Source organism: Ochotona princeps, chromosome 9 (assembly GCF_030435755.1).
Source record: "Ochotona princeps isolate mOchPri1 chromosome 9, mOchPri1.hap1, whole genome shotgun sequence".
NCBI classification, from domain to species: Eukaryota; Metazoa; Chordata; class Mammalia; order Lagomorpha; family Ochotonidae; genus Ochotona; species Ochotona princeps.
The window spans coordinates 62,630,937-62,644,871 of record NC_080840.1 but is presented as its reverse complement, the minus strand read 5'-3'; the positions used below and the strand labels follow the sequence as shown (position 1 = coordinate 62,644,871).

At 39.8% G+C, this 13,935-nt stretch overlaps 1 protein-coding gene across 2 annotated transcripts in view; it reads right to left on the bottom strand.

Annotated features, from left to right (window-relative positions):
* ZC2HC1A (zinc finger C2HC-type containing 1A) overlaps positions 1–5,763 on the bottom strand; it is a 42,711-nt gene extending 36,948 nt beyond the window's left edge. For both annotated transcript variants that reach the window (XM_036492219.2, XM_004588066.3), the window contains exon 1: positions 4,931–5,763. In XM_036492219.2, the coding sequence (XP_036348112.1) occupies positions 4,931–4,946 (16 nt within the window). In that variant the 5' untranslated portion in view covers positions 4,947–5,763. The remainder of the gene's footprint in view (positions 1–4,930) is intronic.
* Positions 5,764–13,935: the final 8,172 nt, after the last annotated feature.

The following is a 13,935-nucleotide window of genomic DNA, read 5'->3' as shown; positions in this document are numbered from 1 at the left end:
TATTTAGCCCAGCCCAGGGCTCCCAGTTGGGCAGGTGTCTGGCCTGACTCAGACAGGCTCTCTACCTTCCCCCCTCTAAACCACTTGTCTCAGCTCTCTCGCATACCTGCAAATGAGTCATCCAGTCCATGGAAGAACCCAAAACCTTTCCTTCCCTGACAAACATGCCCTAGCTATTCCTATTGCAATACATGTCCAGATTCCTTCCTTGGGCAATCTGCAGTTCCTTAACCTGGGAGCAAGGGTGGCATGTCCCAACCCAGAATTCCCTGCATTCCCCAGTTTTCTTTAAAAAAAAAAAAAAGGCAACTATGCTGACATACTGTATAGTTAACACAAATTTGTCATTAACCAGGCCCAGAATGTCCACCAGCTATTGGCTGCTTTTCTCCCAGGAGAGTAGCACTTGCCAACGTACTAGGCAACATAAGCATCTGCCTTCAGCTGCAGTGAAATATCCTCACAGGAAAAAGAAATCACCATCACTCACACACACACACACACACACAGACACACACACACAAAAAGAGTGAGACAATAGTATTGCAAATACTTAAAAGCAATTATGTCAACTGCATGAAAAAGTCATTATTTAATTCTAAACAGATGGACATAATGTGAAGGTATAGGTACATAAATATAATTTCATAATTTCCTTTTGCATTATCTGATTATAGGGCACAGTCCTCTAATTCACAGGATGTGGCATACACATGTATGTTGACAAATCTACTGAGCCAACTTCTACTAACACATCATTATAAATAGCTTCAGCCTTGGCATTTGTTCTAATTGTATGCATTAAAAGACATGACAATGTAGTAGAAAAAGCACTGGAACCTGGGGGCCATTTTTGCTGGCAAAGCATGTAAAGCTGCCAGCTACATTGCTAGCATTTAACATGGGTGCCAGTTCCTATCCCTGGATGTTCTATTTCCAAACCAGCCCCCTATCAATGGATAGAGAAAAGCAGAGGAAGACGACCCAAGTGTTAAGCACCCTGCTACCTACCTGGGAGACCAGATGAAGCTTCTGGCTCACATTTTCCACCTAGTCCAGCTCTTACCTGGCCCATCTAAAGACTGAACCAGCAGAAGAGAGGATCTCTCTATCCCTGGCTAGCTCTCTGTGTAACTCTTGGAAATAATCAGCAATTCTTTAAACACACACAGAAGCAGGCAACCAAAACAAACCCACCAGAATTTGCTTTATGCTATGTAACTTCAAACTCTCTGCTGTGTCACTGGGAAAAAACAGTATTTAACCTTAGGTCCAGATTTCTTTTGTATGAATACAAGGAAGTTATATTAAATGATATATGTGGCCCACATATCTCCATAACATACTAATATGTCTGGGAAATCAGCAGACAGCCCAACTGCTTGGCTCCCCGCACCCAGGTATCAGAATTAGAACTTCCTAGCTCCTGACTCCAACCAGCCCAGCTCTGTTCATTGAGGCCATATGGGGGTGGGAGGTGAACAGACACATGGATTTCTTTCTCTGTTTCTCTCTGTGGCTCTGCCTTTCAAATAAATATTTTTTACTGGATGTAACTTATCAACAGTAATCTACTGTCAGATTTGAAGCCCTCCTTCAAATCCTCATCTTACTGGATCTTCCTACAGCATGAGCATGGCAGCACTTTTCTCTCAGTTTTAATGGTATCTTTTTTCTGCTAAGCCCAGGCTTTCCAAATTTCACAAGTTAAGCAAGGTTTGATCTAGGTAGCATTTAAGACTTAAGAATAATAAGTGCTACAGACTCTTTTTTTTTTTTTAAAGATTTATTTATTTTTATTTGAAAGTCAGATGTACAGAGAGGAAGATCTTCCATCCGATGATTCACTCCCCAAGCAGCCACAACGGCTGGAGCTGAGCCAATCAGAAGCCAGGAGCCAGGAGCTTCTTTCAGGTCTCCCACACGGGTGCAGGGTCCCAAAGCTTTGGGCTGTCCTTGACTGCTTTCCCAGGCCACAAGCAGGGAGCTGAATGGGAAGCAGAGCTGCCTGGATTAGAACTGGTGCCCATATGGCCTCCTGGGCGTGCAAGGCAAGGACCTTAACCACTACGTTATCGCACCAGGCCCAACAGACTTTTTTTTGAAATATATTTTCTGTTAAATAAATATTAGTTTCTTCTGCACTTTTCTTACTGGAACATTTTTAGATCTCTTGAAGTCTTCCCTTACCCCAATCTTCTTTACTGCTCAATGTAAAAGAATTAGCTTCTTTGAAGTTTGTTTCCTTATTTTTAAAGTATAATTTGCCTAGGGGATTGTATCCTTGTCACTTAGGTGATGGTAAGTACTACATAGCTCCAGTTAGATATTTCCAAATATTTACTACACATTCCTGTCTGATATCCTCAAGCAGTGCACAAACAGAGTGAAAGGCAAACTCATTACTTCATCTCCCAAACGTGGTTTTCCTGTTGGTTGAAGACAACACACCTCAGTCAAAGCAAGACAGTTTATATCTTTGATTCCTTTCCCCTTTCCTGTTCAGCAGTCATAGCTCACTTCTCATCTCAGAAATGCTTTCTATTATCCCTTTCAAAGTGCAGCTACCTTTGCCTTAATTCAAATTCTCATCATGTGAGAGTGGTTCCAGCCTCTCCTTTCCCCCATCTATCTTCCTGCCATAGCTGTATGGGGAGGAAGAGGACAATCCCTCCAAAGCATGTCATATTTTACACTCATGTGCCACTTTTAAGCCTATATTATGACTTCTGTAAATTCATTCACCCAATAAACATCTATCAAAGGTGCCTCTTAGGTACGAAGTACTTAAATGCTTTATTATGCTACATCATTTAATATTCATCATAATTCAACTAGTTAATATTACATAGCTCCATTTTTTATAAATAGCTGAACAAATTGAGGTTTGGATTAAATGAAATGCCCTAAACACAAAGCTTAAAAGAACAAAAGTATCCCTTCCTCGCCAGCATGCTATTCAGAATTCTGGCATCCAACTCAGTACTGAAAAACAATGAATGTGAATTAATACAATGGAGATGAAATTTTCAGTAAACGAGCATATGCTTATAATAAGGAAATGCAAAGCAAACCAGAAACCCTGAAAAAACATGAAACTGTCTTCAACTCTCAGGGATTTTTTTTCTTTTTTCCTGACATGCACTGTTTGGATGCTTATAACATCGTTCAAGAGTTGCATGAAATTATTGAGCTAAACATTAGGCTTCTAAAGTTTCACTCAATTTCAAGTTCCACCTGTGGTTGCCTTGGTAAGGCCAGACCAAATGATTCTGCGGGACAGATGGTCCCCACCTAATTACTAACTGAAGGGTTACACCAAAGAAGAGCTATAAGACTTCTCAGGTTTTACAGGACAGTGGCAAGGCCTACCTGAGTTCAAATGAGGATGGGTAGCCTGATCACACAACTGTCTCAAAACTCTGCAAACGCTTCTAAAGCATTTTTTCTTTGATAAGCTATAAAGAAGATGCTCCAACCCACTTTAATAGCACCAAGTATTTTAAAATAAAGCACCTGACAAGGGACAGTGTTATGACTCAGCAGGTCAACCCACCATCTAGAATGTCAGCATCCCTTGCTGGAGTGCCAATTCAAGCCCCACCCAGTTCACTTAGAATCCAGCTTCCTGCTAAAGAAGGCAGAAGCTGGCCCAAATACCAGGATTCCTGCCACCATGTAGTGAGCTGTCTGCCTCTCCCTCTCAACTAAGTACATTCTCTAAAATAATAAATAATTACAAAGGGGTGGGGGGAAGCTGCCTCTCAAGGAACCCCGTGAGCAAAAGTAACATTAAAGTTAGAAGTAAGCATTACAACCCCTTATTTCACAGAAACCCAAATACTTGAAAACTAAGCAAAGAAGAAGTTCACAGGTTATACCATACTGCGGCTGATCACAAACGGGAAGTTATCAGAATCCGCTGATTAGTTATTATCCTCAAGATGCTTACTGTGAGAGTTTTACCTCAGGGAAAAAGTATGAGATAAACTCACACTCACAATCATGTCTGCTTTCTAGAATGCGCCACTGAAAAAGTTACCAGTTACCATAACACAACCCCGAGATATTCCACTCTAACACGCAATTCTTAATTGTGGCTGAACCCATCTAAATTAAAAGAAGAACTGATAACAGAATCAAACAGCAATTGAAAAGTAAAACAACCCCCCCCCCCAAAAAAAACCTGAAGCTGTTGTCATAGTTTTTTTTTTTCCTTATGTTATTCGGTGAATGCAGTCATTAGGATAAAATGAGTACAGAGAACAGAAAAAAAAAATGGAAACAAAGCAAAATCTGGAATCACCGTTACAATGCAGGGATAAACCCAAAATAAGGAACAAGCGCTGGCTCTTCCTTAGGCAGATGCCGTGAATAAGCCACTAAGTCCTTTCAGTCCCCTATTGTCCCAGCCCTAAACCTGGCCAGCGACACTTCCTCGGACGCCCATCCCTCCGATTGAAGATGCTATAGAAATGGAAGAACGGTTAGTCTGAGAAAACTGGCTAGGGAGATGTGGGAGCTCCAGGCTGCAGACACACCCCAAGGCCCCAGCGGACCGGCGGTGCGGATGCCGCGGATCTTCACGGAGAGTCCAGCTTGCAAGGAACAAAAAATCTGGCCAGACCCTGTGCTTTGCCAGAGGAAACTCGGCAACCTGGCACGACCGAGAGGACGTGCAAGCGTGCACCAGAGAGGGGGAGGCTAGCTTTCAGGCTCCGGGACCGTCTGAGGTGGAGCAGCCTGGGAGTCAAGCGCTCCCCCGTGCCGTGCCATGGGGGCTCTCCGCCCACTGCCGCTCGTCCCCAAAAGGAGCTGCGGACCCCTCCGCTCCAAACGTGTCCTCGGCCGGCGGAACTGCTGCCCACGGCTCCCCCTCGAGCCTCCAAGAGCGCTCTCGCCTCTCGGCTCCCATCCCTTCAAGCCTCACCTTCCAGTCCGTCCATTGCGCCAGCGCCTACGGATCGGATGGACGCTCCAGCAGCGCCCGCCACCGCCCAGCTCCGGCTGTAGCAACGCGGCCGCGCCTCCCACCCGCTAACATCCCGGCCTCCGATTGGTCCGCGCCGGGCGTGCGGCGGGCCGCGGCTGAGGTGCGCCTCCTGCTGTCCCGGGCGGCTGCCTCCCGGCTCGCGGCGCTCCTGCCCGGCCTCCAGGGAAGCCCGAACCGCCTCAGATTGCACTCTGCAGCCTAACGGCGCCTTTGTTTCACTTCGGCCTGGTTTTCCCTCACACCATAGCCTCCTATTCAGTGTATGTCAGCACCTCACGGCTGCTCGTCGCCGCTCAATGGCCGGTCTGTTTTCTGTTCCCTCAGCGGATTCTTTAAACCCGAACAAGCACAGCGAACAAGTGCCCTACCCTCCTGGATGTGGCTCACGCTCCATTTTCAGCTCTTTTGGTCAGAGGACTTCACCTAACTGTATCCCCTAGATTTTACCTTGCCGCAGGGCTCCATGTGTTAATAAACGCCGTTTATCGTGGAAAAAATCATTTTCTGAGATTGTGAAACAGAGATTGCTTTAAACGCTTGTAAACAATTACCTCAGCATGAAAGCTGGGGCCAAAAATTAGAAGTGAAACCTAGCCTTCCTGCCATTTTTCTCCACTCTTGGGCTTCTGTGGCAATAGTAAACTAGTCTGGATACGTGGTAACTAAGGAGGTGACATCAAGTTCATACTTGAGGCAGTTGCAACTGCAGGGCTAACCAACCTGTGGCAAGACAATTTTCCGTCAGACAAAACCTGGATGTGAAGAAGTTCTGGAAGAACCGAAAGTGTTCTCATGGCTTGGTTGAACAGCCTAACACACTTCACTGAAACTAGAAGTTTTTAATATGTTGGTTTAACAGTGATAAACATGCCGTGTTGTTTGCTGCCTGGTAAGTTATCAGCATTAAGGTATTGTCCATAGCAAATCTTACATTAATTTTCTGATGAATTCATGTAATGGGCTATTCTGACATGTCTAACCTTCTCTTCTATGGAAAGGTTCCATCCTGAAAGTCTGTAAAAGTGGCGACCTTTCCACTTCTCCTTTCACATGGAGTAGGAGTATTGTTTAAGCAAATTAGCAGATGTTTGTGGGGGGCATCATCTCTCCTGGAGAAGTGTTGTGAGGGCCTAGGAATGTGATATGCAGTCCATACTTTGTGTGCGGTCTTAAAAAGGCAACTTCCACCATGGCTGAATGGCCTTCTTTGGTCTTTTGGCTAGTCCTCTGGTGCTTCTGCTGCTTTGAGATCCTGGTCCCATTGTCCAGACCACAGCCACACCAGCGATATAGCTATCCTGGATTGAACCGGGTGGTGGTGGGGGGATTCCTTTCTCCTCAGTGTTGCTAAGACAAAGTTAGAGTTTAGAGTAGGGCAGAGGAAATTGAAAGAACAGTGGGTAGGAAAGAACAGAAAAAAATACAAGACTAAGCTATTCATAGTTTGTAAGTTCTAGACAAACATGATTTCAAACATTGAGCTAGCTGGTACACACCTTATTAGGCATAAAGTTTACAGTAACAGCAAAGCAATAATGGCAATATAAGGAATGGGTCATGTTAGGAATGTTCTAAGTCATTTTTGTATGTCACTTAATTTTTAATGCTTTTCTGCAATATAGATGCTACAATTTCCACTTTTTAAGAATTAACATCTTCATTTTTTCAATGTCTTGAAAAGATCTTGATCTTTTTATTCTTTATATTATTAGTGAAGGCTGAAGCTTGGATTTCAATTCTGCCCTGTCTTAAAGCCTAGGATGATTTTATCTGGCTTCTCACTCCCTCTTTTTGCCTTGCTTTCTGGCTTCAAATTGTAAACCAAGTGTATATCCATTTTTAACTGACATATCAGTAAACAATTCTGTGGTGTCCAAAACATGTTTGCTGGTGTTCTTTATAAACATTAGGTTCTTAGAATGTTTGTGCCTAGGGCAGTCTGGCACCTACATCTTTTACCTGATAGTGCATAAAGAGGGACAGACCTTGTAAATTCCTTCCTCTATTTCCTCACTCCTGGCCTGAGAATCCTGTCTTAATGTCAGGATTCTGACTGTATTTCCTCTCTACCTGTTCCATGTTCTGTTACATTTGTTCCACAAATATTTATCAATTACCTTCTAAGTTTCAAATCTATCTCATCGATAGGCAGTGTATAAAGCTCAGTTTTTTCTCTTACATTCTTAAGTTCTTATCCATATAAATCTTCTTTTATCTACTAAGTTACCATGTTAGTTGATGATAAAATTCTAGGATGACTGTGAGTTAGAACTCTTCCTACCTCCTTATAATACAAAAAAGGAAAATAGAGTTTCTAAAATATTTTTGGCCTGATCCAGATCAAAAACTAGGATGAAGCTGAAATAGTGTGCCTTTCTTACTGTGTGATATCCATAATTCTTTCCACTTTACATTATATTCCCTTCAATCACTATCCCCTGTATCCAGTCTACATCTTATATAAATTTACAAAATATTCAGCAACCTGCATCTATCTTTGTGTTTTTAACGCTCAAACCTCTTGTTGAATATCATGCAAAGTTCAGGTTCTCTGTCAGAAACTTTGGTTCTCATTCATGTCATTTGTAGAGGGAAGCAAAATGAGATTGTGAGTCCCAGTGAGAACACAGTTTATCAACTCTATATCTTGTCTCTTCTCTCACAGTCAGCAGAATGATCTACCATAATTTAGCATATTCAAATGAATTCATACACTAGGTTATCATCAAAAAATTAAATAGACGGATACATAATCCTGAAGTGATTGGGAAAACACATTCTGGACTTACTCGTTAATTTGATTTTTTCCAGATTGAAGGAAAAACGAAATTCTTTAAGTATTCTTTTACCCCCCAAATGGGGGAAAAAGCAGTAGTGATTAATTTACGGCCTAAAGACAATCAGAAAGAAAATAGGTAGTATTTTAGATGTGAATATTATATATCTTTGGTTTTCCAATAAACTACATTGCCAGAAAGGAACCTTTCCCCAACCACACTTTAAAAAGTACTTTCCAGCTGCAAAATAATTTTTAAACCCTTAGTACTGATCACACTTATCTAAACCTTTGCACAACAATTTCATTTTAGCTGAAAATGTATTGAGATCTTAGCATGCGCGCAATACCATTCTGAACACAAAAGGGAGCTTCAGAAAAGTCTCTTAGATTCCCAAAAAGCTAACATCTAATATAAAGGAAGCCTGAGAAAATCATTAAGCAAAATAGAACATTATGTAATTATTAAGTCTTAGATATTGTTAAGCAGCTTATGAAAGCAATTTGTTTCAGGAATTCATTTATATAAATGAATTGGTGGTAAAGGCCATTAGAGAGCCAGAGCTTAAATTGGGTGTATAAGAGTATCTTTGGAGAGCTAGTCTGAGAAGGGATCTGATGAGGGAGAAATGAACATGCTTCCTTAAGAAAATAATGCGCCCTTGATATATTTTAAAAGAATTTAAAAATCTCAGGAAGGGAATTTTTACATATTTTTGTTCATGTCCAGGGTTCTGTTTTAATTATATTACAGGCTTTTAGAATTATATAATACAGAAATTTGGATAATTTATATGTATTTTTTGTCTCAGGTGTGAAATTAACTGAGGTGCCCTCACAATTCAATTTTCAGACAGTTATACTCTTCTTTTTTATTATTATTTTGCTGTTCATCTTCCACTTCCACTCTATTTGCAAACTTCCTCACTATAAACATCATTCTATTGCATTGGTGTTCCCAGTCTGTATGTATCTTTAGACGTGAGTCATTCCTTGAAACATAAGCATTGCTGTTTTGTATATGCATCTTAATTTCTTTTTAAAAGATTTATTTATTTTACTTGAAAGAATTCCAGAGAGATGGAGACACACACACACACACACACACACACACACAATCCATCTGCTGGTTTACTCCCCCAATAGTCACAACAGCCATAGCTGGGCTGGTCTGAAGCTAGGCCTTTTTCCAGGTTTCCCAAGTGGCCATAGGGGCCTGGGCTATCCTCTGCTGCTTTCGCAGTCACATTAGCAGGGAATGGGATTGGAAGTGGAGAAGCCAGGACTACATTATTTTTAATTTCTATTAACAATATTCTACTGTGGCTTTTACTCTAATTTTAAAAATTCTAAATTATTTTTTTAATTTACTATTAATTTTTAAACAGCCTATCAAAGATATACCAATGTTGTTATATGTTACACTGATTATTGCTTCTTAATGTTGGATAGTATTTTACTGTATGTATATTCCAGATTTTTACCTACTTGCTCCTGAGTGATGGGGACTCCATTTGTCACTAGCTTGATGGTACAATGAACATCTTTGTGCTTGTCCCCTTGTGAACCTGAGCTCATGTTTCTCTGGAATTTGTGTCTAGAATAGATTACTGGATCATACTCATTTTCACTGCAAAGGCTATACCAGTATATACTCCCAGATTCAGCACACCAAGCACCCATGCTCCTATTCTCATTAATAGCTGGCTTATGAAAATTTTGTAAATCTTTTGGTAAACTTTCATAACTTTTTATAATTCAATAATTCATATTTTACTTTTAATAAATTCCCAATTTTATAATTTTGTATTGGAATTCTCAACTCACAGATTTGTAAGGTCATTGTGTATTCCAGATGTTATCCTCTTGCTAATTTCAAATATTTAAAAAAAAATTTCCCACCTATCCAATACTTTATAATTGTTCTATGATTTTATTCATTAGACAGAAGGTATTAATTTTAGTTCTGCATACCCATCAATATATTCTTTTAGCTTTTACTTTCTATTAAAGTTTCTTCACCCTGAAGTATGAGGAAATTTGTTTATATGTTTTCTATGTTCTGCTTTTTATCCTTCTTAATTAACCTTTGTGTTAATCAAGAGATCACCTTTGCATATGACATGCACTGAGAATCCAAAGATTCAAAGATATATACAATTAGTTCCTGAAATAGAATATGATTTTTATTTGTTGTTATTTTAAGCCTTATTTATGTATTTACTTGAAGTTTAGAGTTATACTTAAGAGAGGGAGAAACAGAGAAATAGAGAGATCTTCCATCTGCTGATTGATTTCCCAGATGAAAGCAATGGCTGGCAGCAGCCCAGGCTGAAACCACAGTCCAGGTTTCACGCTTGGGTATCAGGGGCCTAAGCACTTGAGCCATCTTTAAATGACAATTTTTTTAAGATTTATTTATTTTATTACAAAGTCATATATACAGAGAGTAGGAGAGACAGAGAGGAAGATCTTCCATCTGATGATTCACTCCACAAGTGAGCCGCAACGGCCAGTGCTGCGCCGATCTGAAGCCAGGAACCAGGAACCTCTTCTAGGTCTCCCAAGCAGGTGCAGGGTCCCAATGCATTGGGCCATCCTCGACTGCTTTCCCAGGCCACAAGCAGGGAGCTGGATGGGAAGTGGAGCTGCCGGTATTAGAACCGGCGCCCATATGGGATCCCCGGGTGTTCAAGGTGAGGACTTTGGCAGCTAGGCCATGCTGCTGGGCCCGAGCCATCTTGAACAGTTGTTTCCAGGTCATCAGCAGGGAGCTGGATCAGAAGTAAAGCAGTTGGGACTCAATCAGTGGCTTAATTTGCTAGACCAGGACATGGGCCCCCAAAGCTAACCTTTCTGTCTAAAACCTACAAATAAACAGAGGTGGTAAATTTAGGTATAATAAATTTATAAATAAAATATTTAGCAGCTTTTCTATTATGAATGTAAAAGCTCAGAGGAAATGGATAGATTTCTGGATAAAATTTTTTAAAAACATGATAATGAGAAACTTGAGAAAAATGAAAAATATTAAATAAATTGAAAAGGAAAAAACAACTCTTCACTTTACTGTCCCAGATGGGAAAAGATCTAGCATTAATTTTTGCATAATCTTCAACACAGAGGTAATCTCTACTGTGTCTGAGCTGTTTCACAAAATTCCATACCTGATTTTCTAAGATTAGTATAACCATAATTGAAAGCAAAATAAAGGCAATAATTGTAAAATAATTTTAAGGTTATCTAAACTTGTAACAATGTATGCAAAAGTTATAAATAAAATATTAGTCATCCAAATTCAACCAAATCATCACTAAAGCATATTACAGAAATGCAAGTGTAGGTTAACCTTAGAAAAGGTAAGCAGGATAAAATCAAGGTTTTTTTTCTTCTGTTTTCTGTTTGGCAGAAAAGTTGACAATTAATTTAGTATTTGAAAACGTTAAGATACATTCGGTAATAAATTTTGTTATTCTTTGCATTGCTGAAATCACCAAAGATAAATAAGTATGATTAGTGATGATATATGGAAGAGATTTGCTATGGAAGAGGAAATGCATTTTCTAGAAAACTTATAGTAATGCCCTTTTATTTATTGAACTGCCTTTAGAAAATTTCCAGTTGAGGTAGGGAGTGGGTAGGCAAAGGATAAATTATAATTCTGGTTTTAAACACCATCTTCTCCCTTGAATGATTCCAGATATTTGGGCATTCATACCTTGATTTGAAACAGCTAGAATGCTAACTAGATCAATGGTGAAATTGACAGCTGCAATACTAGGTATTTTGATTTGACACCATACTGGAGAAGAGGGTGCAGATGACTAGGAATGGGAAAAGAAAGGCTTTGATTTTCAAAAGCAGGCCACACCATGAGTCCAGTGGAGGCCTGAACAATAGTTCTATAATATGTTCATTCCATTTTTATCTTAGTGTTATCACTGATCTTTCAAATACACACATGCTTGTAGAAGATTGTTTTTGAACCTTTTTTTTTTTCACTAGAGACCAGGGTTTAATCGTTCAACTTGACTGACTTAGATGCGTCCCTCTCGATGTAGAAGATTTTGTCCTGGGTGGTGGGGGAAGCCGAGGCCGGCACCCGGGTTGTGTTTCCGGCTCATGGCCCGGTCGTAGTCCCGCTGCAGGCCCTGCTGCAGCTTCTCCGCTGCCTTCTTGCTAAGTGCCATGTTGGGCCTCCCGAGCATGCAAGGGGGCCGGCTGAAGGAAGGGGAAGGGTTCTTTAAGTCACACATGAGTTTGAGAAATGCAGCTAGTGCTACAGGTGACTACATATTGGCAACTTGCATGTAGCAATTTTTAAAAGTTTTTCAGAAAACCGCTGGAGAGATAACCATTTACCTTTGGCTCTCTCCTGTTGGCTTATGTATAGGAGTGGTAGCTGGCGTTTGCATAACCGTCTGGCCTGCACTGTGACACATGCAGTAGAGTTTGTTCACAGGAGACCTAAAGTGAAGGAAAGCCTGGGTCTCTGGCATCTGGATCATCAATCTCCAGAATCATTCATGAGACAGAATAATTTTGCCTCTGGCACTCTGTTTTGAGAGGGGAGAAAAGAGACAAAGGGAAGAATTCATATTAACAGCCAAACCTAATCTTACAAAGATAGATGTTACAGACACAGAGGGAAAAGGACAACAAAACTCTTTTTCCAGAGTATTTTATGCTGCGGTCAAAATTTGAAGAGGTGTTAATGCCCAGAATTCTTGGGAGACGTTGCAAACCAATTTTCCCTATCGTCTACAAGGAAGACACTTATTTTCAGAAGTTTCTTTTCCTACCTGGAAGAAAAATAGGAAAGGAGAAGAAAATATCAAGAATACTTTTCCTCTTGTTTTGTTTTTGCTCATAATAGCTTCTAAGAGCCTTTAAAGAAGTGTAAAGTGCTGCATGTTAACATTATGTAATCCTGTTGACCTTATCAGGGTAATTTAGGACAAAGAAGAGTTCTCTTATTACAACTCACCTAAATGAGCATCTTGGCACTTTTTCATGATTTTAAAGCTTTTCATTTCTTCCACTTAAGACAGTTGTTAGATCCTATAGTTTCCGCAAATGCCTTTTAGTGGAAGTATCTTTATGAGATTCCACCTTTTGGACATTTAGAATAGGTAAAAGTAACTGAAACTCTAACTCTAATGTAATTAGAGTTATCCCCTGTTAACTATATACATCTTTATGTGTTGGCAGATTTTTTTTTTTTGTTACAGGGAAAGTTGCTTATTTAAAACTGGAAAGGTAGCATTCTATTTATTAACTTACTTAAAAGGTGTGCCAAAGGTAGGCTGTGGTATATTGTTTAATTTTATCACATGAATCCAATAAGTGTTCACTTGCTGTTTCTAAGAGACAGAGTTTTCTTAAGCCTTTGTACATTTGTGTGTCTTAGCAGCTAATGGATACTCAACAAAGCAGAAATAAGAATCTCTTCTGGCTCTATTTTCCAAATATAATGAAGAGTATGCTTTCATTGTAAGTGGAAATTCTAGATAATAAAATAGTAGTTCCACAGAAGTAATTCAGACATATTTTTTTTCCATTTTCATTTTATTTTTTTACATTTTATTATTATTATTATTATTATCATTTTATGATACAGTTAAAAAGGCTCCTGGGATTTCTCTTATCCCAGCCCCAGTCCCCCCCCCACCTAGTTCCTCTATATCATTACTAACAAATAGTTCTTCATACACAGTCATATGTCCATCATTGCGGGCATGGACAATGGCAGAGAGTCCAGCATCCTATTGTCAAGATAGAGTAAACAGTTTCAGTGTAAGTCCATCTTTGTCTGGAAGTAGAAATGCATACTACATTGTATCCTCACATCTGAATATGTTAGTCTCCATTTCACAGGTACTGTACATACTATCAAATGAAAAGTCATAATACAAAATCAACAATAGAAAGAAAAATAGAAATTTGCGGTGCCATGAAGTTAAATGACATGTTACTAGATATGACCGTCTCCATTACACAGCTACTATACATCCCCTTAAATGAAGAGCCACAAAACAAAATCAACATCAGGAAGAAAAAAGAAATGCACAACACCATGAAGTTAAATAACATGCTACTGAATGACTAACATGTAGCTGAAAAAATGAAAATCAAGAACCTTCTTGCAGAAAATGATGCTACTGTA